The sequence below is a fragment of the Salarias fasciatus genome, chromosome 15 (assembly GCF_902148845.1).
Source record: "Salarias fasciatus chromosome 15, fSalaFa1.1, whole genome shotgun sequence".
In the NCBI taxonomy this organism is placed as follows: Eukaryota; Metazoa; Chordata; class Actinopteri; order Blenniiformes; family Blenniidae; genus Salarias; species Salarias fasciatus.
In genome coordinates this window covers 11164048-11191378 of record NC_043759.1, presented here as the reverse complement: position 1 = coordinate 11191378, position 27331 = coordinate 11164048, and the positions used below count along the sequence as shown (strand labels likewise).

The following is a 27331-nucleotide window of genomic DNA, read 5'->3' as shown; positions in this document are numbered from 1 at the left end:
CACCGTGAAAACGGGCACTTGTGCGCCATCAATATTACATAGCGCCATATGCTCACTCCCTGATTCTTAACACAAAATTTGTCTCCTAAGATGCCCCGGAGGCATCTGGATGAGATTTCTGTGTCACACGCTGCTGCCATTTAGCTCCCTCTTTATCTCCACCTGCACTCTCCCTCGCCGCTCTCCCTCCAGGCTCTCGTCTTGAGGATCACTGCCGTGCCACCTTCAGACTCTCGTCTTCCCTCCTGTCTGTCTTCACGCTGACCGACCGCTTTCTTCCTGTGTTCCCTTTCTCTCCTCTACCACGCCGCCATCTGCGTCTCCTTCACTGGCTCCTCTGCTTTTCTTCTCCCGTCCCATATTTATGTGTCGCTGATGAAATATTGAGTTGAAAAGCGGCACTCTTGTTTCGAGAGGAAGATAACAAGGACTATTCCAGTGACCTTCAGGAACAGCACGGGGTGTCTTTAGAAAAAAATTGCACAAAGTAAAAACCCTTAAAGCCAGTAGCTGATGTTTTCCACAGACAACAGAGGACTGCTTTGTACCTTGAGTGCACTTTTATAGAAATAAGGACGAACATACCTTGTCTGCGTCCGCTCAAGCCAATACAAACATCAGGAGGAAAATGTAATGTTTAGATTTTAAACCATACTTTGCTTTACCCTATTGTTAAAACTGCAGAACTGTTCCAGCTCTCAACAGATAGATTTCTGTTTCATGTTAAGACAGAGAATAAATTGAAACAGTTTGCACTTTGCAGTTTCTCACCGTTATCTATTTATGAGCTGAATCAAAAAATAAACTGTTCCTGCAACATTCACAGCTCTACAGTGATTGTATTCCTGCATATGCTGATACACAGTCAGTTCCCACAGTATCTTTCTTTCTTTCTTCACCTTTTACAGTCCTTTAAATTTGCTATTAAATGAAAACAACTAAGCAACTCAGACTCAGATCCAACAATAACAACAGGACACGATGACGATCTTCACAGACAAAAAAAAAAAAAACCCTGCATCTGATAGAAACTCCATTCTGCTGAAGGAGGAAAGGAATAACAGATGAGGAAAGTAGATGATGAATAAATGAAGGCCATATGTTCAGATTCTCAATCTGTTACCACTAAATAGAGAAGCTAAAGCTGACCTTCAATTTCTGCCATTTTCCTTCACATTGAGAATAACGGTTGTCAAAACGATCACGCGTCAAGTTAAGAGTTCCAGCCACACGAGACCGTCAGTTTCTTCAGACTCTTGCTCGGCACTTTGACAACTTGAACGTCAATTTAAAATCTTGAGGTTCTTGGAAACTTTTTCTCCTTATTATTCATTTATCAGCAAAGCATGATGATCAAAATGGATGCAGCAGAAAACATTCAAGCATCACGCAGAAAAACTGACTCTTCCTGTTGATGAGGAAATTATATCAATCTTATAGTAATGATTGCTATGTTTTCCCACCGCAATGTTGACTCCCTTTATTCAAATTGTGAATAAACACACAAAACACACACAATGTGCTACATTCACACACAACAAGTGGCCGATCCAGCTAAAGTTGTATTATATCTCCTGCAGATGTAGAAGTTCTTGACATCTCTGACCCATTTGACACGCATAGCAGCAAGACTCCTCATCTTAGTTTAATCAGATCATGAAATCGATGCCTTCCTACAGTGAGCACCGCTGGATCTTTTTGGATTTTCAAGATGGCTACTTTCTGCTTGTGATTAGGATTTCTCCAGGCGTTGAAGCAGTGATGCATCCTCCGCTTAATATGAAATTCATTCAGCCTGACTACGTAAATGCAACAGGCCTCTGCATTAAAGTGTAATCCATCCATCTTCTATATCGTTTAATCCACCTCTGGGTCACTGGGGGCGGGAGCTGTAATCCCAGCTGTCTACGTGTGACGGTGGGCTACATCCTGGATTCAAATTTACCAATCAGCCTCAAATATTTGTGTTTTTTAGACCATCAACACAAATCCTCATATGCTCAGGGAAAACATGCTGATTCCGTGTTATAGGCCCACCCATATGAAGTTTTATGTAATCAAAAGTTACAAATAAAACTGCAGACATGACAATGTGACGGCACTTCATCACATCCGCGTTGAATATTTTCTCCCTCACATTATCGGCCTGATTGATGACAGCAGCCCAACAACTCCGAGGTGCAGCGGCAGCTTCGCAAACAGCCGCGCCAGCTGCTCCGTTATCTCTGCTGTAGCTGGGAAACGACAGAAGCTCTGCATTTTTTAGCCGGGAGGCATTTCCTGTACAAAATGAAGTGAGAAATATTTCCGAAAGGCAAAGTTTATCTTCAAAACTCATCGAGGAGGCTGCAGTGAAAAGAGTTGACAGGACAAACTGTTGCTGACAAATGCCTTCGCCCTTAATAAACTGTATAAGTGTGTGTGTGTGTGAGGGGGAGGCAGCCTGGGGGTCTGTTTTAGTAAAAACTAATCCAAAGGAAATCTAATCTCTCGGCTGTCACACATCCACATAAATACGCTCACACACATCTCCTTTAATCTTTTACACCCGGCGCAGGTTTTCTTCCCTACAAGGAGAACAGGAGAGGGATGTGTTTTCACAGACTCATAAAGTGTGTTGGTTGAGGCAACAGCAGCTGAGAAGGAAGGAGAGGGGAAAAAGGAGAGACAGACAGAGGCGGAGAGAAGCAGATGCACTGTGCACTGATGACTCAGGCTCCTGATTTTAACGCCGTAACAAACAGACGACTGCCTCAAGTCACGGTGACGCACACAGTCAGACACACAATGCGTCGCCTACTCACACCGAAGCCGCTCGACCTCTTTAAACTAAGACGAATGTGCTTCCCTAAAAATACACAACATAAGAATTTACCATCTTACAGCACAGGTTAATCTGAATTCAGTGTTTTTTTCCTGTCTTGGGATTTATTGATCAACACTGTCGCCTCACAGGAAGGGAGCATGGGTTTGATTCTGGGTAGAGTTTGCCTGTTCTCCGTGGTTCTGTGTAGGTTTTCTCATTATTTCTGCTCGAGTCCCGTGATGAACTGCAGCCTGTTCAGAGTTTTATCTGTCCCTAAATGGATGCCAAGGCCCTGCAACTCTCCTCTGGATAAAGCAGAGAAAAACGAGTGGCTCGGTGGAATAATTACGGCAAAAGGAATTGAAGGGAAAGTGTTCATTCGCTGTGGCACAAAATGGCAGCAGCCGATTTCTGTGAGGCCCAGTCAAGACAGCTGTTTCAATGTTTAACTAAACACTTTGCACTGAAATTTAATGGCTATATTAATTATGAAAACATAATTTAAGGATGCAAAATACAGGTATTGACCATTATTTATTTTGGGGTTAAATCAGCCAGTCAAACATAAGGCCCGTGGGCCAAAAACTGTCCCGCAAGAGGCTCCAATCTGGCCCGCCAAGAAAACAAAGAAAATGCTGAGATTAAAACTGTGTGGGATAAAGTTTCACTTCTTCTTTTCATGATCAGAAAATTAAAACTCATCCGGATTTTTATGCTTTCAAGATCAGTTGATTCGTATCACCGGCTCAGTATCTTCACTGTATATATATTATTCATAGCCTCTCTCCACCCATAGCGGTGAAAGTATTGAGTTTGAGGTGAGGAAACTTTTCCCTTTTTTCCCCCCCAACAAGATCTCTGCGCTGGTATCATTCAGACTTCTCTCCCAGAGAGCCCGGCTGCCATTCAGGCGTCACACACACTCAGCCTCAAAGTCAGGCCGAGCACAGATCGCAGCCAGAAAGCAGCGCAGAGCCGTGGATTCCTTCAGACGGCTCGTCTAGTTCAAGAAGATTTCAAAACATGAAATACCATGACATTCTAGACGGATCAGATTGAAAACATCAAGTTACATAAACCGCTGACGCTAAATGTAACTTTTGAAACCGTTTCTTTAACTGATTTGGAACTGTAGGAGGAAACAGTCCAGATCTCGTGCTGTAAGACGCAGAAATAACAATAACACATTCATAAACAGAGCTTTCTGGTGAGTGAAACATCTAATTCCAAGCATCAATGTTCTGCATCAGACCAGTTTTTACAATAAAGCCAAATTGCTGTATAGATGTTTCTATTTACTTGTTGACAGAAAAAGAAAAGAAAAAAAGAAGAGAAAAAAAAACACATTTTGTTATGACCTCCTGAGCTGACTCTCGTTCATTCTCATTAATATTAATAAAAGAACTATTGGTTATGTAATTTATTCCACAGAAACATCAGTCAGTCACAGCAGTTTCAACTGTACTCGCAATTACTGCGTCTAATTAGGCGAGACACAAACTGATTTTCTTGGTGAGTATTAATTGGTTTTGTTGGAACACATGACCCCGAGTGTTGATTAGCTGAGACTTTTCGTAGCGTGAGAACAGAAACGGTCACTTCACACTCTGCGTGCCGACTCCCGCAGGCCACTGCTGAGCCTCGTTGGAATTTCTAAAGCAGAAAACCCGACGACCCCTGTCGAGTCTGGAAAAGCTGAAATCCTCGACAGAGAGAAGGGCACGAGTCTCAGACAACAATGAGAGGGGTTGGCTTCTGTAATCTCAGAGGTGTGACCGGAGTCAGCGCTCGGGCATTTTCCACCGCCAGCCGGGGACGTGGGAGAAACTGAGGAGTCACAAGGAATCAGCAGCCGAGAAGATGACATGTCACCTGGCTCCTCGCAGTCCTGCCGCTGAAATATTCATGCTCACCATCAGCAGTTACTGCATATTCTTAAAAGTGTCATTATCTTTGATTTTTTTACATCATATTTTCTTACATTCTCACTTTGTATGACTAAACCCTGACCGTCTTCGCTCCTTTTTCTTTTCAAACTGATCTCCAAACTCGCCCGAGTTGGGAGTTGTGCAGTGAACCGCAGGGAGCACGATGTCTGCACAGCTCTCTGTGAATTTTACATTCAGGGTTATCAAACGTGCGCTCTCTAAATGATTCCCCCTGACGGTTCCCAATAGATAGTCTGATCTTGGCTTGGAAGCACCTCAGAAATTATTCACTTTTTGCAGATTTCACTATGAAGTGGATTTAATTAAATGTGGACATAACAGGCAATTTTGGGAACAAGCTTCACTCAGTTATTTGAAATTACAATCAGTAATTACAGACTTTTTTCAAACATTTTTTTTAGTTTGCCAAAAGAAAAATAGAGTGAACGAATACCCAAGAACTGTGGACTGTCCAGAAAGTTTGCAGTATCAGTCATTAAAGTGGCAAAACTTGCACTGACAGGCTCTATAGTGCAGTCTTGTTGCCACATAAAGCACAAAATCTGTTCATAATGAATTGTGAGGTAACAATAAATGCAGCATAATCAGCTTATGCAAAAGATTGCATGCCTCTTCCAGAGGAGCTTGTAACAATTTAGGGTGCAATAACTGCTGGCAAATGAAATAAAAGAGTGAAAATAAACGTGTTTGGACATGTGAGTCCATCGATTTGGATGGAATCTCTGGAGTGACGCTGCGATCCGCATTCTGCACACGTCAGCAACCCTGGAGAAACGAGCAGCTCCAGACAAGCACGTCGCCGTTTCTCAACCTGAGATCGCCGTCCAAGTCAGACCAGAATGAAACAGGCCGGCTTGGAAAGCAATGGGGGAAGGGAACACAAAGAGACGCTTCACATGATCGATCTCTCCTCTCCAGCAGAGATGTGACCACTTTATAACCACCAACAAATGTTTGCACAGTTCTCTGGAGTTAAGCATCATCCTCAAGCTGCGTCTTTTCAGACTCTTAAGCCGACACGTGGAAAGCTCTTGATCGCTGCTTTTAAATGCTTCGCTTTCACTCCAGTCGCGCCTCGAACAAGATGATCGAAACCACATGCTGCCTGCGGCGAAACAGAAACCACCCGGCGCACGTAACGTCACACTGGCTCTGTTGTGCCGGCCGCGCTCGCACAAAGGCGCCCACTGGAGTTGGGGGGGGGGAGTCAGTGTCAAACTGACAACTTCGGCGTCCCGATCGCACAATACTCCCTTCACACACACGGACGCCTTGTCTGGAACATTCCACAAAGTTCTCAGCCTCCTTCCAAGCTGATATGAATGAGAGCATTGACCTCTGAAGCTGGATGCCCCCCCTGACCCCGCCTTCAGCTCCATCCTCCTCAACCTCCAGTAATGCACATTAAATCCCAGAAACAGTCATTCGAAGAGCCCAGGTTGATTCAGACCTTTTTTTCTCCCTCTGTCAACTGTACCGACATGATAGCTGGAAAACTTAGCGCTAATGAGGAAAAGAAATATGAAGAGAAACAGTCGCAAGAGGAGACTCATGAGGCACAGCGAGGAATATATATCTCCCCTGCCATTTCTCCCACTTTCTGTTTACATATTGAGTGATCATCTATATGAGGGACGCAAACAAATAAATTAACAAGGAAAAAATACACAAACAAGAGCAGAAAATAATCATGAGAACGAGACTTAATAATGAGCCAGAAGCAGACATGAGTTCCCCCCCTCCACGTTCCTCGCTGTCACGCCGTCTGCCTCTCCAGCTCCGTCTCAGGAAGTGAATGTCATCCAGTGCTCAGCAGGCTCCCTCTGCTCCTCCAGACGAGACAGCACAGATCTCATATCTGGGATATTGTCTGAGAAGACAGTCGCTCACCGGCAGAGAGTCATATGCAAACAAGCGCACGCATACAGACTATTATTACTTACAATATCAGCGTATCTGAGGTTATGGATGCTGGCGTACGGGGTTAATTTGAACAGATGAGAGGACAGAGGACATCCAGCCACATCAGTAATGCGGCGTCACAGCAGCATCTCTCATACAAACGCTTTAGTCGATGCGGCGATGAATCCCCGAACAGCCAAACCTCAGTACTCTGATGAATTAATGCATGACTGAAGTTACCATGATCTGTGTGAAGGACTCCGGCGTTTCCAAGGCAACGGCGATATAGGTCGATGGCATGTACGAGTCAAAGTGCTCCGCCGAGCGCCGTGGCTGGAAACGTCGAGGCTCAGATTGGAGTCTACCGGAACTCCAATCTGGGCCGGACCGGATCCCGGATCGGGCCAGATTCCAATCTGAGCCTCGACGTTTCTGTGGGAAAAGGAGGGAAGAACGCTGATGCCACAAATAACTGATAGGAATCCGTCAAACCGAATGATAAACAGGTGCCATTTCAACTCCAAAACCACACACAGCTGCGAGCAGAAGTTATCTTTACAGCCTGTTAACGGTCCTGATTTCCCACAGAGACTTTATGAAGAATTAGTCTTTATCTGCGCAGTAAGACAAGCATCAGGACAGCTCTGTAAGTTAATGCAGAATATTAACCAGCGTGTAACTAGCAGCCTGTTAAATACATGTCTACCACTCAGTGCAGTACGGATTGTATGTAATAGACAATAATCCCGGGAAGTGCTTTCAACCTTGCTTGCAAGAGAAAAAAAAGAATCTTCCAAGTCTTTTTATATCACTGTATGTGGTGAACAGATGCTTGTTCAACACTTCAGTCACTCAGTCCTCAGTCAAGGATACTGGTACTTATTAAACAGGAGGCAGAACTCAAACCCTCACAGTTCTGAATGCACAAGCAAGTATTGAGAGGATTTTTGAAGCAGTCCATCAAAAGGAGTTTGCAGAATTTGCCCACTGCACAGGGATGGCTTTGTCTGAGACAACTGGACACAGAAGTCTATCCTATCAGGTTTGATTTGCATCACTTTGGAAAAATAATGACATTGCCTGAATAAAGAGTGAGACAGTGTGCTGCAATGTAACACAATGGGGGAAAAAAAAATCTCAGTGAAATGAATCCATTCCTGGGGTTGTGTTTACTGCTTTCAGCTCTGTTCTCGTACAGAAAAGGCATCCCGCATGCGGTTTTGCTTGACTTCTTTTTTAGAATGAAAAACAACACGAAGAGAACAATCACTCCATCCTCTGTTCGCACCATCTGTGCCACAGCCTCAAATTTCTCAGCGCTCTCTCCTTCACACATACAAACACTTCGCTTCCAGTCCCTTTCCTTGTGCCTCTCTTCACTCCTCCGCCTCTCAGACTGAGGCTGAACTCTTCTGAGATTACCGCCTTTATTAAAAAAGATCAGTGTAATACCACACTTTAATTCTGTTATACCCGTCCTGTCTCTCACTGCGCTCCGGCGCTGAGCTGGGATTGGCTTTTGAGCCCGGCGTGCCGGAGGAATAGAGACGACACTGCAGGAAATAGAGACAGCTGCATCTTGTCGGCCCGCCAGGCTCACATATCCCAGATTATTCAGGACGATCGGGCTTACAGGCCTGATTCCCAGAGATCATCCTCCATCTACTGAACGGTCACATTGTGTTGGAGGCTGATCAATTCTTAAGATAAAATGCGTCAATTTGCTGTCCGTACATATGTGTTGAATAAGTTGTAAAGACACCTTTTTATCTGACCCTTTGATCAAATAAAAGAAAAATGTTAATTGCTTAATTAAAATACTTGAAACAACAAAAAACAATGCTTCATTTTCCTCTAAGTATGATTCTGCTGTTTTCTTAAGTGATGAAGCTTCAGCCTGTGATAAATTGAGCATTACCGCCCAGCTGTAAGCAGTAAAAACATAGCATCTTTCCCTGAATCGCATTAGCACGAGCCTCCAGCGGCACAAATCTCTCACGCACCTGGATTTACCACCTACCGGAAAAACAGAGGGGGGTTAATGTGAATCAGCCACCAGCTGTTTCATTAAACCACTGCTTCTCTGCTCACTTGTCCATCGCTTTTCTTGACCTTCGTTTGACATCAGAGCTGCTGTTTTGTTTTGTTTTTTTCTTTTTCCCTCCCAAGCAGTCAGGAAAATACAGCCTGTCACTGAACATTTTCCAACTTCGAAAGAGTCTGAAGTGTCAAAAAAAAAAAAAAAAAAAAAAAAAACATTCCTCATGCTGTTGAACTAAAAGCTTTGACCTCTCAGCTTCACAGCTTGTGGAACGTTTCTGAAGAGTCTCAGCTTTGGCGAGAGCAATCGCAAAAAAAAAAAGAGCAGCAGGCTTCGCACCCTGCTGCTTGCGGGGCCGGATGGCGGCTCTCCCTCGCAGACACAGCTCACCTGTTGCCTGGGTCCTCACGACATCCAGCGCACCGGTGATCAAGTGTTAATACAAGCACTGGCTGGTTGTTTACTTCTTAACAGTCTGAACACCAGTGATCACAGCTGTGTTGAACTTCTTCTCCTCACCTCCAAGTAGACGAGCTCTTCCCTCTCAGGGATGAGTTGTATAAGAAGCTGCCATATTGAGATTTGCAGTGATTCTGTTTTGTTTTCTTGTTTGAGCTTTAATAAAAACAATATCTGAAGCTATCTGCTGTCTTACTGGATGCTAATTGTGTGTTCATGAAGTAATTTAGATTTCAAAGTAGAAAAGAACATCCAAACACTGTCAAAAATAAGACTTCATGAGTCTAAAACGAGCAGTAATGTGAATAAAGTGAAGGGTGTCCTTGACATTTGCCTAACAAAGATCCATTCATTCAGATTTTATGTGTGATGACAATGTTGTTGGTTTGTGCCGATCATGTGGTGACTTGTTTGCTGCTTTTCTTTGTCACGCCAACAAGGACTTCCCTAAAAGTGCCTTTTTTGAGTGTCCAGCTTTATGAATGGCAAAAAGCAATATTTGGAACAAACACTCTGCCAGTGACAGCAGCATGAAGAGTGCTCCTTATAACTTCAGGAGGGATCCTCCCTGTCGGCAATGAATTAACACGTCGTTATCTGACCTTTCTTTAAGACTCTGATAGTGGGGTTTTTTTTCTCCTCATTGTAGATAAGTCCTAATTAGTTTTTAAAATACGCTGCTTTCAAGAACAGCAAGCATCCTCGTTCCAGAGCACCTTCTGTATGTGATTCCAGCTGAATTTAATAAACGAAACGGTCATTAACTGATAATAAAGGTTTCAGCCACTGAGGTCTAAAGTTACTTTCTGACTAATCAGTTACTTTGATTTGCAGTTTCTCGACTATTTTTGTTTTTTACACAACTCACCACACTGTCATCAACTGTTTTGGCAAATCGGTTCTTCTTGGTTTAAATTCAAACAGCAAACAGGGATTTTTTTTTAATGTTTTTTCCCCCACACATTTTCTTGAAGTGCATTTCCTTCTCCGTCTGCGTGTTCACCAGTTTCCACCTGGCCCTCTCCACTTCACGCTGTGCCCTTCTTTTCATTTGCCCTCATTGTTCTGGTAGACAGTCTGCTCTTGTATTACCCGTCATCTCTTGTTCACCCATCCATCTTCACTCTCCCCGGGATTACTCATGCTCGGCCTGGCTTCTTACACCTCTCTCACACTCCGGCTCCACTCACACACCCTGCTCTATAAACCAGGCGCAGAGACAACTCCAAAATGTGTCGATTCTTGACTTAAAAATCATTCAAACACTCGTCAGAATTGCAACTCTGCAAACATAAGTGATGTTTACCACGTCAGCAATGAATCCACGGTGATGATTTTGGTGTGCGTTGGATTCACTTGACATCTGTATCCATAAGTTTTTGATATTTTCCAATTTTAAATGTATTCTCTGTCTGCACAACTCAATTTTTTTGCTACCATACACATAAGAAAAATCTGTTTCCAAATTCAATGAAATATTCACTCTGATGGGCAAATAAAGAGGAAAAGACAAATAGATGAAAAGACGGCACGTGCACAACGACAAATATAGGTGCAAGTGATGCTTCATCTCTGGTAGTTGTGATTATAGAGTTCAATTTAATCTCAATCTGTCCAGTAGGTTTTTGATTTGCTGATTTCCACGATGAGACTGCAGGTTGAGTTTCATTCAGAAAGGTTCTATGTGCTTATTATTTGTGCATCAAGGCTGCAGAATTGAAAAGCGTTCTTTTCTCTCTTTTATCGGCTGAATCTTTCCTGCAGCTTCTTCGTAGTTTTCTCGGTCTTGACTTCAGCTGCTCCACTGCTTTTCATAAAGACGTCCAAACAGAGGAACTTATAGGCTGAAAGCAGGTTGAAATATTTTTATGACCATCTTCATTCTTTCACTGCACATTATGCTGTGTTTAATTGTGCTTGTGACAAATAAAAATCTGGAGCTTTGAACCTTTTGAGGCCATTGTGACTTCGGGGTCGTCATTAACCAGGCTGTACGATTTACCATTTAAACTGACGTAAAATAGCATTCATTTCGAACACTCAAACAAATTCTTTTTCTTTATCAATTCATGAACAATGTAAGGTTTTTTTTTTCTTCTTTTTCCAATGTCAAGCATGCAGTGTTCTGATCACTTTAGTTTGAAACTCATTTCTTCTGGCCACAATTGATCTTTCAAACTTATTTCTTCACTTACCCCTTAAAAAGAAACCTCCCCATTTCTTTTGGCTTAAAGATATGACTGAAACAGTTTTCAGCTTTTCTCTGAACTTCTGATTAGAGAATTATCTGAATTGACAACATTTACCTCTGCCATTTCCACTATGTTTTTCTCTCAGCGCTCACCTTCGACTCAACAGCAGCTTCTGAAAAGACAGCATAGCTAGAATATATTCCTTTTGTCTCGTAATTAATTAATAATTCACATGCTCCATCCTGCCATTTATGTAAAGCCTTAAACCTTAAATGTTCCTGCTGAGGACGTAATTATATCTAATGTCGGGGGGATTAAAGTCTGAAGAGCCGAGGCTCGACACTTCTGAGTGACGCTTTGTGTGGTTGTTATTAACACCGCTCGCCACTTGTGTCCCTAAGGTGCTGATGACTTGTTGTTGCTTGACTGAACATGGGGCTTAACACTAATCTCATCGCCGCTCGCTGATGATTCACCAGTTAGTCAGGGCTCAGAGGCATGTGGAGCACAACGCGTGCATCATTTACTTCATCTTACATTTCGCATAAGAAGGACATCACAAAAGGTTTCTTGGGATCTTTTTAGGGGAATGATTGATGAAATTAGAATGAAAAATTGAGTTTCTTTCAATTATCTAAAATTCATGTTTTCTAGATGATTAGGAAACATGAAAATTTAAAAAAAAAAATTTCACATTCATATTTAAACCTGGCTCAGTGTGCTGGAGGCTTCCAGAGGATCTATTGTCCCAAATATCAGTGGACTGATCAGCAGCTCGGGCCCTATACCTGCAGCAGGGTGACGTATGGGGCCTGACAGCTCAGCTGTGCAGGGACAACTGGGTAGGAAGATGAAAAGGCAGCTCAGAGACGGCGCGCTCGGGGAGCTTTCAGCGTCCCTGCGATTCAAGGAAGGCAGACGCTATTTGTCTACGTGCAAATGGACTCGCATACTTACATTCATTCTTTCTGCCTCTGAAACTCTCCTCTCCTTTTTATTGCAGCAGTGTTGATTGGAAGTGGTATTACGGTTTTCTTTCTTTTTTTTGTCAGATTGTGGGTTCTGCCAGAGAGATTTCTGCTATGTGGTCGGAATCTCAATTTTCTGGAGGAATTGAACCGTCTGTAACACTCCGAGGAAAGACTGAGCCGGAGGTTACAATCAGACAGCCAGAAGAAAGATGTCATTCTGCATACCGATGCACCTGCCGCTGTGATTTACACTGAATAACCTAATATGTTGCTGAATTGGGTATTTAGTAGCTCAAACATGATGCGCTCCGATTGTGATTTTAACCAAGATGCTGCAGACGCAGAATGACTGGATCATGAATAGAAAAATGAAGAAAGTCAAAAAGAAAAGAAAAGCTGGAAGTAGAGAAATGAGAGAAAGGAGGAGAAGAGGCGATGAAGGGCGAGCATTTAGATGTTTTGACATACCGCAAATCGATTGAAGGCTGGATGCCAAACACTGAGCGGTTCTGCTGCCATTAAAGGAGCGGCTGATTTTCTGTGCGAGCCGATCCTGGACGGGCTTCACTGTCGGACTGTTAGTGGAGAGCTGTGAGTTTATGGACACATTCATGTAAACTCACACAGAGTACAGTATACAAACAAGGCACGCTTTCTGTAAACATGGACTGAGATGTGTGGGAGCGCAGAGATCAGCCGGAACATTACGACCGCTGCAGATAATGTGACAGCGGTTATCTCTCCAACGTGGCGACTCTCATCCGGCGGGACACATCAGGCAGCAAGAGAACGTTTTGACGTCTAGTGGAGAATCTAATACCTGCAGATCTACATATATTAAATAAATAACTTGTATGAACTGAAAGAATTGTGTTTCTCTCTGTTGAATGCAGCAGTTGTGAGGAGAAAAGTTCAATTCAATGAAACATGAGAGCAAATTCCAGCGAGAGACTGTTTTCCCAAACGGACAATGCCCTTTAACAGAGTTATCTCCAGATGTGCCCGCAGCCTGGAAAAAACCCAAACACGATTCTGTCTTCCACGCCAAGAATGGTCCAGCGTCACGGTGGGAAAAAAAAAAAGAAAAAAAAAAAAGCAGTGCGCTTCCACCACTGGTGAGGAGTGAAGCAGCACAGGCGGTGAAAAGCCAACGCTAAGAGCTGTTAACAAACGCTTGACCACCGTGTTTGACCCGACAAATGGCTTTGCAAGTGCATCATTACAGCTTTATCTGGGCTGTTCGCTCTACTGTAAGCACTCCACCTCTGTAATCACACACAGACGCATTCCAGCAGAAATGAGAAGACTGCAGAGCAGCGCGCCGCCAACTTTCAGGAATGTGTTCACAGCATCAAATCTCTCCCGCCAGCCGAGGATGAAGTCTCAATGCGACTGGACCTCTCACTGCTGATAATTTGCCGTCTTCACTTTACAGCACACGTTTTATGTAAAGAAACCGCGGCATCCTTGTTATTGACGAAACAATAGAAATTAACTGAAGCAGTTTATTTGTCGTGAACACGTGTTGGAAAAATCCTCCAGAGCACACAGCGACCCAGATCTATCAAGCAGCTGCACACAAGTGGGTTATAATACCTGCAAGAATAATGCCGCCTTTATTGCTGTCCTTGTATTTGGTGTCTTGAGAGTGGCCTACTTTGATGTGAAGTAATTGGAAATTTCCACGAACCTTTTCATTATTACTGATTGTGAATGTGTGTGTGTGTGTGTGTGTTTCGTTGTAGGTTCCACGGTGGCGTATAGACCTGGAGCCCTGGGCCAGTGAAAGCCATTCCCTGGAGGATGAAGCAAAAAGATTTCTCAACTACATTACAACTCCTCAAGTGAGTCATCATGTGAGCTCTGAAGGGCACATAATGTAATTTCCTCCTGCATAAAACCTGATTTATTCATAAAATGATGTTTCGGCCCATGTGCAATTCAAAAAGTATGCCGCTTGCAGCAAAGTTGAAATTTCAAGAATGCAAGTATTTCTATTCTGTTCTATTCACTCGCTCATCTTCTGAACCGCTGATCCTGTTCAGGGTCACGAGGTGCTGGAGCCAATCCCAGCCGCTGGGCGAGGGCAGGGTTCACCCCGGACAGTTCACGTCCATCACAGAGTCTATTCCACTCATCCAAGTGCCAAAAACTCAACTAAGTTGGATGGATTTGTACCTGACTCAAGCAATGTCACATCATTATCGCAGTTATTTACACTTAGCTTGTTCACAAGCGGAAATTAACTGGGGGCGCTCTCCAGAGCAGCCTCCAACTGAGGTGTCGGAGAGATAAAAAAAAATATCACAGACTGAGTAGTCAAGATATGCAGTCTCTCCTACAACACAAACAAAATGCTGGGAAATTTACTCAAGAAAGCCTTGAAGATTTTATGTAAAGCAAAACTAAACAGTTCATTTCTTCACTGCATGTATGGACACGAGACTGTTACTAATCCTCCGTCTTAAAGCTCAGCATTAGACTCAATAATCACAGTTGCAAAATCGTGCTTTGGGTTGTTGATGATTCCATACCGCAGTCATCTGATGGAGTTAAACAAAGAAAGCTGACGGGCCAAATGCAGCGCAGCAAACGACCGCAGTGCAACCAGACGTGACGATGCCAAGCCTGGTATGAACGTACAGCACTATTGTGGATATGCTGCGCCCAGAGGTGGAAGCATCCCCAGGTCCAGTCCGGACTTGTGGGCCTTTCTATAGTGAGTCTGGTTTGCCAGTGTGTGTTTTCTCCTGATGCTCCAAAAACACGCATTTTCGGTTAAAGCTAAATTTCCGGTAGGTGTGAATTTGACTGTGTGTGACTGTTTCTTTCTATTTTTGACCATGAAATGGACTGGTAACCTCTTGCTCGCAGTCAGCTGGGATCGGCTTCAGCCCTTCACAACCCCAGCTTGGACAAAGTGGTGTAGATAGATGGATGGAAAGATGGGACTCAGCGTAGTTTATTTTTGATGGTTTCATGTAAAATATAAAACCCCAAAAACCTTCAGTGTGTTTTCACTGGCAACACAATTTCTTTCAAAAGTAAATCCAGGAACATCATAGCGTATCGATTTCTGGCTCGCAAGTCTCTGGCTTCCAAACTTTTTCCTCTCCTCAGGTCTGAACATGGTATGTTTTTTTGTTCTTTTGTATTTTTCATTGTGGAATTGGCAGCGCTTGATATTTCGCTGCAGGCTCTGTTCCATCAGGGAGCGATTGTCTTCTGAATCACATTTTTCCACTACTTGAATTAGATTTGAATGGAACTGAATCGAGGATTATCCAAACGCGGCAACCAGGTGCCTGAATGCAGCATAAAGACCGTAGATTAGAGCGAGAGAGAGAGAACGAGTCTCGTCATTGTAATTATCAATCAGGGTGTATTTGAATTTGTTCAGGATGTATGTCACATTCAGATTCGATCAGAATGAAATGTTACAAATCGATTAAGATGTCCTGCATCGTATCAAGGGACGGAACAAGCCTGGAATTCATTCACACTGTGAATGCAACGCAAACTGACTCAAACACAGTCTAGTTTTCGCCTGCATGCGCCGCAGCTGGTATTTGTAATGAAATTAGCCGGGGAATAAATAAGCATCTTATCTCTTTTTTTTTTTTTTTTTTTTTTTCCACACCCACACAATGCAGTCAGAACTCAGAGTACCTCCACTCCAAATGAGTCAGCGTCAGCGAGCAGTCTGTATCTCGCACAAAGCAGAAATCCGGCTCATAATGAATTTGTGTGTGTGTGTGTGTGTGTGTGTGTGTGCGTGTGTGTAGCTGTGGAAGCTAACTGTCCATCATTGACCGTGACAGGCGCGGGCGGAGGGAGCCGGTGCAGGGACGGCAGCGCTCTCAGCTGTAATGCTGACTGACACACCGCCTGCTGGAACTGTTACTCACAGGGATGCTCTGCGACACAGCTGTCCAATCAATACTCAGCCGGCGGCTTACCTGCGCGCGCGCGCGCACGCGTACGCCGACACCTTCACATGCACTCACGCACGCCAGATAAGAAACACGTCCATAAAATAATTTTTTTCTAATAGCATGAAATTAAGCGTGAGATTATTTCTGGTTCTAAGTCGTTGTCTTTCGTTCGCGGTAATGTAGGATCGATAAAAGCGCTCTTTCGGGTCATCTCAGCGTTCAGTGTGACGTTGTTCGGCAGCCTGTCTGCAGGTGTAAAGTGGCAAAATAATCAAGAGCGATTTTGCATTTCATTACACACAGCATATTGTATGCAGATGAATGCTTTCAGCTGGAACGCATTACCACTGACGCCCGTAATGGAGTGCGTTCCACCCTCACAAATCCATTTCAAAGAGATCATCATACCACCCTGCATGTACAATGCAGTTCTTTCACTCTGTGGAACAAAAGGCCCGTCAGGTGACTTTGATTCCCCGGTGAAAAGGCGGAGCGGCACTTCACTCATCCGGTTCCTTCCTGCTGACTTGTCACCGGACAAGCTGATAAAGGAAACTTTTACTCCACAGGATCAGCAGCAAGACTGCGTCTAAGAGGTTATTTAAAAATCAATTTGCCAAATATTAAAAGCATACAATGAGATTTCATAAGAAACATGCACAGTGAACACCGCTGGAAAGTAATGATCACACCTTCCAAATGAGCTCTGAATCCTGTTTGCAGCGAAGCCAGAGTTTGAAATTAAACACACACTTATTCATGTACTTGCTGCTGTGTTTGCACTTGACCCGTTCTACAGTAGAGCTTCAGCCCGGTAAGATCGCACCGCAGCCGATCAGCAGCATCTCATCCTTGACAAACTGAATCTCCGCCGCAGACGCAGCTTAAAGGAATCAGACAGCAAACATTTGAGGGGCAGCTCCCGCGCCGACGCTTCGCCGCCTGCAAAGGCAGCAGACATACGACGCAAAGCCGACATGCTGGCGTGCAATGCGTAGTTTATACCGGCTCAAGTCACACACACATACACACATCATTTGAATTACAATTACCGGTACTGTGGCAACAATAGGTGAGATGAACACATAATGCCAGAGCACATTTGATGATTTTGAGGAAGAAATGCTTGGATTAGGAGAAACACTACTTTTCTGTGCAGCAATATATTATTTAACAAAGCTTTTATGAGCAAGCTGGCATGAGACAAACGGCTCAGTAACGATGCCCATGTGTTGAGGTTTAAATATTCAAAGCGATATTGAGAGCTGGACACATTCTTAACAGTTTGCTTCTGATGTTAAATTAGCCACTTTCCTTTGAGAGAGGCAATGAAAAACTGTACAGCACTGAAAATGTCATTGGCCACCACTGTAACTTGTTATTTGGCAGGTCTACTGAAGCCTTGGTCCCAGCTGTGCATACGTCAGCCCAGGGTCGACTTCAGAAGCAGCTTTCGATGATTTCAAGCATTTAACAAAGATATGGAGAGGGAAAAAAAGAGTCCATCGTATCATTGCGGGTCAGAGTGTCAGCCGAACTGCCACTGCGAATTAAAGATCTTTTAAACCTAACAGAACTCGATTAATCGCACTGTGAGATGTCAGACTAATGCCTGCACATACACATACAGTATACACACATCTGCTTCACAACGCTGGTATGTGTTTAATGTCTGTATTCGCAGTTTAGAGAACCAACAGTTGGATTGTTTTGGAGACACATCAACAGTCATTTGTTTCTGGTTTTATTTGTTCTCATCCTGTTTGTGCCATTATATATCGCAGCATAGCTGTGACAAGAAATTCCGCACTCTATTAAAGAAATGGCTGCTGTATGTTCATGTATTGTGTCTTTTTTTGTGTGTGTTTTTCCTGTGTGTCCAGGTGTCGTGCTCATCATTTATTGGCACGGACGCTGTCCAGAGAGGGTCTGCTGGGGACTGGGCGTTGTGCCTGGACCCCATGTACAGCCTGGTCCACAGGATGCAGAGCAAACACTGCAGGGTTTACTCGTTTGGGTGAGTGTAGCCTAACAAACAAACACTTGTTCTCGTTTTATTTAACTGGATCCGTGTTACTTTTCCACTTTTGTCAGAGTCGTCATGCCAAGTCTGTTATATCAGGTCTGTTTCTATATGAGAATCATGTCTCTTTGTCTCATCATTTCAACGACTAAAATGCCCATTTTGTGTCTTTCCTCTCAACGTAGAAACATTTTCCTGCATTTTGGGGGTCAAGAAGGAGTTGAACTTGCCAATAACTCTCGAAAATTAATTGAATAACACTGAAAAAGGTTCACCCGGTCCCGTATTCGCCTCGACTGCGGCTCATCCGACACCCAGCCCCACCTCTTCTTCTCTCGCTGAGTGGCAAGTAATTTTAAATCCAGTCAGCCAGACCACCAAGGTACTTGACCTTCTTAAGACTGGGGAGTCAATCACTCCCGGTTGGCCTCGTGTCACGGATCACACCTAGCTGGTTCTGCCCCGCTGGCTCTCCACTGTACGGAGGTGTAGCAGAGGTCTGGGGGGATTTTCCTGCTGGGAGACGGAGCTTATTAATTCGCCTGTTGAGAGACAGCGCAGGTGTGCTGGCATCAAAAAAGGCCGGGCTCCGATGTAGGGGAGCAGCAGGGACGGGAGGCGAGCGGGGAGGGAAGGGGGGGGGGGCGCGCGCCGCTGTTATGGCTTCCTGGTTCTCTGTGGAGAAGGGTTCAGAGGTCAAACTGAGAGGCTGAGGGGAAAACAGGTCTGATGTTCACTGGCTGAGTGATGAGAAAGCAATCGAGCGTCAAGCAACGCTGGCATGTGGCAAGAAAGTAAGAAGCAAAACCATCATGAATTTCTTTGGTTTAAGAAAACGATTCAATATTTGCCCTGAATGTCATCTTGGAAAAAGTGACACACGGGTCGGACTTTTCTTTAAAGTCAAGCGGAGCTGCATTAACATTTTTCACTCCTATCTAACTGATCCCTGAAGACCTCGGGAAAAAATCCAATTTCCACGAACTTGCCTTTCAACTCTGGCTAATGCAACGATGGCAAACTGACCAAAAAAAATGAAATTATGAAAAAGAAAAAAGAAAAAAAAAAAGACGAATAACTACACAGATAACAAATGAAATGTCCAATGAAGCCAGAGACAGTTCATCAACCCAAACTGCAAACTGCTCTCTGAAGCTCCTCCAAGTGCGCCCTATCTGACCTATATTCATCACACACACACACACACACACACACACACACTCGAGCACACAGGCACAAACACACATAAAGTTCTTGGTCAGACTCTTGGATCTCTGCCAGGTATGCTGCATATCGCGCTCTCTGGAGAGCTTCGCTCTGCTGTACAGGAGACTCACAAACCCTTCAAGTGCAATCTGCTGCTGCTGCGCAGAAGCCCGGGCTTAATGGAAATGTCAAATACTGTTAGTGTATAGAAGTAGCGGAAGGTATCACACACACGCAGATGCTTTTTTTTTTTTTTTTTTTATGTCTTTCTGCACACTGCATCTCATTTGCATACTGCTTAACGAGCCGTGGATTGATGTGCCTGGGCAGGACGAGCAGCTGTCCTCCGATTGGTCAGTCACATGCTGGTCTATAGGGGGGCTGCAGGATGTTCTTCCACATGAAAGCCCAGTCGTCCACCTTTCACCTTCCCCACTTGGACCTCCCTCTCTCTCGTCAGGTTCAGTCTGAGCCCCTCTCTCCGTCTGGTCACAGGTTGCTTTTCCAACGCCGTGGTGGCGCAGCGTAATCAGAGACCGTGAGGATGAATGGTGGTTTCCTATAAAAGCAGCTCATGTTCTGGCCAGTCAGAGGGAGCTTTGAACCGCTGCTTTGCTTTTATGGAGCATGAGCATCAGAGGGAATGATCACCGTATATCAAACGGTGCCCACCCACCCATGTGATATTTTCTTTTTGGAGCAGAAACCATGATAAATAGAAATGAGAAGCCATTAATCATTTTATTGAAAGACCATCTTTATAGTAATTTATATTGTAAGTGGAGGAACCATAAGTAAACTGTGTCTTTCTAAGATAAAAGCGTACAAGGTGTGTGCGTCTGTGTGCGTGCGCACATGCATGCGTGTGCATGTGTGTGTGTGTGTGTGTGTGTGTGTAAAATGCCCTCCTGGTCCTGAAAGGCCACATCCTGCATATTTCTAATGTCTCCTTGTTCACACACCTGAACCTTGTGAGAGTGTTGTCACGTAGCGCTGCAGGATCACACCACTCGCCCCCTCCACTGTTCACCTCTTGAGTTGAGACATCAGTGAGGCCACTTTTATTCACAAGGATGCAAAAAACTTCAAGCTCCTTAATAGATAATCATCCTCATTCGTTGATTATCTGCAGCAGTGGCTGTTGAAGCGCGGCGTGTCAAAACATCGGCTGTGAGATAAAGTACGCTGCATGTGCGCACTACAGATTTTAACGTAAAAGAGCAGCCAGTCACGACATCAGTTACAGTAAATACAGTTTGCAATTTTGCTGAGAGCGATGGAGGGGGAGACCCTCCTCTTCTGCTTCATTCTGACACTGTGTTTGCATTTCGTACACACCTTTTGATCAAACTGACATCAAAGACCAGAGACGCAATTAGATTTTAATAAATCGCATAGATTTCAATTTGTTTTTTTTAACTTACAAAGAACACAGTTTGAACTTCAGTCAATTTACTTTTGAAAACAGGTCAAATTTATCTGAAATGCAACAAGGGAACAAGCCGCTGTCTCTTTTGTCTGTTCACACTCCTGCAACTACATTTGTGTTACGATATTCTATCACTTCTCATTATGAAGAATTTGCAAGCGTCCAACATCCAATCTGTGTGCATCTCTTCATTCAACCTTGTCCTGAATTCACCCACAAAAATGCAAAAAAAGAAAAAAAAACATTTTAGTTCATTGAAATAAGTCCACTTACACAGATTCAAGGCTGAAGAGCAGAACATTCAGAGCACTTATACATGCTGAGCCACGGCAGGAAAAATTGAAAATAGCCGCACTTCATCACCCATACTAACACTCGTGTGGAGACACATAATCACAAAGAGGGAAATATTTCCAGATCACCATGGCAATTTAAAAAAAAAAAAAAAAAAAAAAAAACTCAAATGAAGAAAGGATGGAGCGCTGAGAGTTTCTCTGTTAAACAGTCTCGCCTCTGAGGCTCTCGACGTCCACAGCTTGCTGACACAGCAGCTCCCTTTGAGGCCAGTCGGGTTCGAAGCTGCTTATCATGTTTTGCAATCCTTTGCGATTGCTTGTGACCAAACATCTACACTCACCACATTTCTACACGTGCTGCCGTGACGGAATCTGTCAACGTCTGAAGCAGATTTCCATCACGACCTGCGCATCTGTATCCACTCATCCAGACCGTCTCCGTCTCTGCACTCTCTGGTCCCAGGAGACGATCTAACAGCCAGCAGAGACCTTTCTTTATCGGTATTGTCATCCACAAAGCCACTGGTTCCTCTGTGACTCCCCCTTCTATTTGCCCCTGCTGCACCGGGAGTAATCCCTGATCCCTGTCATCTGCGGCGCCACTGCAGCGTTTCAAAGCCGAGCCCCCCCCCCTACTCCCACCCCCACCGTAGAATGGAAAACTCTCAATGAAATATTTAGTGCTGTAAAAAAAAAAAAAAGGCGCGCCCTGTTGCATCTTAATCCCTCGCACATAAACTCATCTCTCATCTGCCTGCGAGCGAGAGAGGCATTCGGGGACCCCGCGCCTCGCCGGTGAACGACGTGTACTGTGAAATGTGCTCCCCGCCGCCACAATTACAGAATACAGCCGCAGCGCAAACAAGACACCGGGGACCGCAGAGACGGCAGCCGAAAGGGGGAAGAAAGGAAGAAAACTGTGGGATTAGTAGAGCGAGGGGTGGAATAATAGAGAGGTTACCCATAAAGTGAGTCAGAGAGGAGAAGAATTATAAAATTGAGCGATAAAGGGGGCGATGTTTCTCCCCACAGACTTTCAGGATGTTGAAGCAGGCCACTTGAAGTGAAGAGACGAGGAGGAAAGGAACAAAAAAGAGAGGGAAACGAGACGAGTGGGAGCAACAGAAGCATCACGCACCTGCTGTCCACTCCTCATGTTCCCTTTGTTTCTGAGATATTGATTTAAATGAGCGGGTCAAGTCTACATCACAGCAGCTCTTTGTAATGCAGCTTCTGTGTATCATTTTATTCACTTTATAGCGTCTGACACTTGTAACAACCGGTGCAGATGTTTCATGTCAGAAAGCAGCTCTTCGGCTCTTTGATCGTCTGTGTTTTCTCTTCAATATGCAGCGTGTGAGCACATGTTGCTATCAAAGTTTAAGCTCAGTCGGCACTGAAATGAAACAGAAGCCGTCGCCCTGTTGTGAGCTTATCAGTATCTCCCTTTAATGCTGGGAAATGATAGCATTAGATAAACAGAGAGGGTTTGATTTGCAGAAATCTAATCATTGAGTAGGATAGAAATCCACAAAAGTTATTTTTGAAGGGTATAAAAACGGCTTAGAGGACTGTTTGCACCACTTCTCCTGGCTGTGTTATGAAGGTGTAGGTGGCAGCATAGATGGATGACCTTTCAGTGAAACCTTTCTCTAACCATCTCTCTGGGCTCTAAAGGATGTACTCACCCACTGCCGGGATGTGTTGTGTCGCCCGGGCTGCAGGTTGGGAGTTTACGACAGGTCGCTGGAGGCGTCTCTGGCCACGTCGGGCTGCGAGGTCCACTGCTTCGATCCCAGCCTGAAGCAGCCTCACCTGCAGCAGGCCCACATGTGGCTCCACCGCCTCTCCGTAGACTGGAGGGATCCCAACCCGGCCGCCGTCGCCCAGCACCAGTACACCACCACCAGGAAGCTCGCCACCATCCTCAACAATTTCGGACACAGAGAGGTAAGAGGGAGGGCAATGGTTGATAAATAAAGCTTAAAATGACTTCAATCTTATGAGAGATTCAGCGTCAGCATTACCACAGAGTGGAAACAGAGGCTTGTTCCGCTTCATCCCTCTCTGGTCCCCAGCTCCAGGTCAATGTGGATCCATAGACGACTTTGTTTTCCTCCTGAAAATATTATCATGCTGAATGTTATCTCCTCAGAGCTCCCCGGGGTTTGTGTTCTACCTCATCAGATAAGGATCTTTGCACATGATCAATCATATAGAAGCCACTGAGAGCGCGCATACTAATCAAGGCAGATATAGATCTGGCGAACATGTCTGTTTAGGAATCGCGCTGAATCATAATGAGGGATCAAAGGAGTCGGGGTCCTCTGGAGATCAAGATGAATACATCCACATGTCTTCCTCATGACTGAAAGCTTTGCTTCAGTAGCTTCACACAGGTGGATTCAGAAGAAGAACAGAGCCGTCACAGATTACTGGAGGAAATACCTGATACCTTTCAAGTCTCAGTGTGGGATTTTGGCTGCTACTCCTTGACATCCTCCTAATATTAAGCAGCTACAGGCCGAGGAATGATTCAGTTATTCTGTCGCAGGTGGGATCAGCTGCTTTATGTGATTTATTCCTTCTTAAAAGATTATATAAAGGGGAAATGTGTGTATTTATACTGCATAGTGGAATGGCAGATAGCACTGCGGTGTTTTACCACCGTCACACTCCAGCACAGCGCTACCCCGAGCATAGCTGGAAGCACTGATGTAGCCGAGCGGAGACGGCTAAGTCAAGCAAATTCAGTTCGACACACACAGTCAATGCTAATATGTAATGTTACAATGCAGTTGATGACATGATTTTGCTCAAGTGTTGTTTTCAGGGTAAATGTCTGCATCGCTTGTTTTCACTGCCGGGTTTTCAAAGCTAGAAGTCAGAAAGTTTCCTCATTGTAACGACTGCAGTAATTCGCTTTACAAAACATGCATTTTTCATTTTATAAATAAACTTGGATAATAAATTGAACACCGGTTTCCTTCCAGAACCCCAAAACATGCATTAATTTAGGTAAAAATGTCTGCTTAAGAGATTTCATTGACTCAGACATAAATTTGCTGCTCACTGATGTTTCAGAAGGATGAATATTTTAAGAACTTCAATGAGTTTCAATTGATAATCTGGCTTCATTCCCAGAATAAAATGCCAACTTTGGCATTACTACTATTTAGACTGTGTAAAATAAGACTTTCAACATTGTTTTGTGTATCAACTACAAATACTTATCTGTTATGAAACAAAATGAACCCTGCAGCCACTGAAATGCGCTTTTTGCTGGGCTCAGGCCATTCGGCTCGACATAAATGCAGCGATCAGAGTTTTTCGTTAGTGCTCTTACAATGTGGATTCGTGCAAAGCATGTGGAAATATGCAAAGTTGTCAGTTTGAAGCACAAAAAAATTAAGCAAATAAATGTTGGCGTGTGAGGGTGGGTTCGCGCGCCACGCCGTTGTGAAGATGACAGTCCTCACCTGCTTTAAATGCAGAGCTGCGCACACATCCTTGTAATGAGGTTTTAATGTGAGTACACAGTGTGCCGGAGGAGCAGCAGCAGGAGCAGCACTGTTTCTTTTCTCGGCGTCATCTCGCTCGCAGACAGGAAGCGGAGTCGCTCGGAAAGGTCAAAATATGCATTTGCGCAGCATTTCTTATCTGCGTTCAGTTAAAAACCACAGGGATGAGTCAGTGGCGGGGCCCCGGTGACCAGCCGAGACAGCTGGCACTCCGGGGACAAATGTCAGGAGCGAGAAGCCACGTCTCATTTAGAGGAAAAGAGCTGCACGTTGCATCATTGATCACGGCGGTAATTGGATAACGTCACGGCATCAGCACTGCAGCGTGGCACTGCATTAAAATAGACGCTGCAAAAAATGGCAAGAAACTGACAATCTTTGGGCTTCTAGGGACATATCTTCTCCGTACGTTCATTTCCATTAAAGTGCTTACCCAACGGAGACACGTGGATCATTACATTAAGTACTTCTTAGTGTGCTTCCTGGGTTTAGGCAATTATTTGATGTTAATGGCTGAGTGTCTTTTAATAGCATTTGTCCAAATTACCTTTCTACTAAGGCAGAGAGAAAAAAAAAATGTGATGAGCCCTTATGAATTGTGCGAGTGTTTGTGTTCTCATTCACACACACGGCACATCAGCAGTGACGGCCGCCAGGCCAGGAGCGTTTCATCTCGGAGAAACTCAGAGTTCAGCATCTCCGCATATACAAAACAAAACAAACCCGGGGACAGAAGACTACCCGAAGAAAAACACTGAGCAAAAGCCACCCAGTAATTCCACGTTGTTAAAGTGTTTCCACGAAGACACCATCAGATTATTTCAGTGTAAAGATAAGCAGGGAGCACATCCTCACCACATGAATGCAGAACAATACTCAAGGTGTGATCTTGGCTTTTTTACTTTACAAGATAAAAACACTGTTAAATTATTCTAACAAGGCAAATTGTGTGGATCAAATGTGGGGAAAAAAAACAAGTAAATGAAGAGTCTTGTTAATAGCTTGGATTTACCCACCGTGAAATTACAACATTTCACAGTAATTAATGAGCCAAAAGTGTAAACTTTGATTTAAAGTTGTACTCTCAGTTCGGCAAACTTGTTTGTTCACAAAAAACTTTTCATCAAAAGCCTCTCTGAATTCAAATTTGCCGCAATGTGCTTCCTAATCCCAAAACTGCTTTGCAGAAGTAATCACAAACAGCAGGAGCCACAGTCCGTGGCCAGCGGGCGGAAACACTGCCGGACGCAAACTCTCTGTCACAGCGATGACGGGCAGTGGAGGGCAAATATGATGTGTGTTTATGTGTGTGTGTCTCAAGTCATTCAGATTATCGACCTATCAGGAATTCTTAAAACACAATGCCACTGGACTTTCTGCAAATTTGCTGGCTCAGTTCAAAATGAGTGCAAATCAAATACAAAGCTATTTTATCGATCTAAATGTTTATCTAGCATATTATACTATATTATTATGTGATCTACCTAAATTCTAAATCTATCTCAATTAAATAAGGGAAAAAAAACAACTTTTAAAAAAATTAAACTACCCTCTATTCCTTTTTTTGTCAATTTTGAGTCCTGTTGTTTTAATAAGATCGTCATACGCTCGACAACACCAGCTCATTGCAGAGAGCCGCAGCCGAGGAAGATGAACATCTCTCTGCTTCTGAAATGACATTAGCACTGTGAGGGCGGATTTATGAAAACATGCTGAAGGTTGCAGAAACCGTCCCGTCTGAGAAATGACAGAATTAAATGAAATCTTAAAAAAAATACATGATGTAATGGGAATACTACAACAATTAGACTGAAAATATATGTCAAACAGGAAATACATATTTGAAATGAGCATCATATGTCCTTCATTTGATTTTAAAAATTTCTCAGATGCCACCAAGAGTAAGATCAATTTCTAGAACCACTGAGTTGAAGGATTTTGGCATTTCAGGTCATTCCTTGTGGATTTGGTGAGAAGCTACAGCTTTTTAGAATAAGGGAAACATTTCATACTGCTGTGGCTTATAGGTGTTTATGTGATCATTCTATCAGCCTGGCCAAGCTGCATCAATACCTGGACATTAAGATGGTATATATCTTTTTAACATGGACACAGTTTGTGATTAAAAACAAAAGAAAACTCTTACTTTTCTCTTGAATTATCAGGAAACATTGATTCAGTGCATCTCGGCTCCTCCCAGCATGCTGTACCATTAGCTGTGGACAACTCAGAAAAAGTTACTTTCCCGTCGCGTGGCCTCGGTTCGGTCCGGACCGGGGCCTCTGCAGGGCCGGCAGTTCGTCTTGCAGAGCTGATATTGGCATCATCGGTTCAGAGATCATTGAGGCAGAAAGGCAGTTTACGTGAGCTCCGCTGGATGCAAAGATGTTCGCAGCACTCAGCCAAAACAGCGCTGCGTAAGCAAACTGAAGAGGGCGGAATCGAGATTGTATTATCCGTAACTGCTACCTCACAGGCCTCACAAGGTTTTCCCCAATTAAGGTTCTTAATTCTGCTTGAGGGACTTTGGGGAGATCATGCAGAGGACAAGGGACAACGCTTGTTCTTGTTCTCTCCAGATAGTCGCGTTTTGAAAGCGGC

General features: G+C 44.0%; 1 protein-coding gene across 2 annotated transcripts in view; it reads left to right on the top strand.

The window, feature by feature from the left end:
• Positions 1-27331, top strand: part of mettl24 (methyltransferase like 24) — a 30959-nt gene that overhangs the window by 1552 nt on the left and 2076 nt on the right. For both annotated transcript variants that reach the window (XM_030110393.1, XM_030110392.1), the window contains exons 2-4: positions 14066-14164; positions 18139-18272; positions 22934-23159. In XM_030110393.1, coding sequence (XP_029966253.1) covers positions 14066-14164; positions 18139-18272; positions 22934-23159 — 459 coding nt within the window. The remainder of the gene's footprint in view (positions 1-14065; positions 14165-18138; positions 18273-22933; positions 23160-27331) is intronic.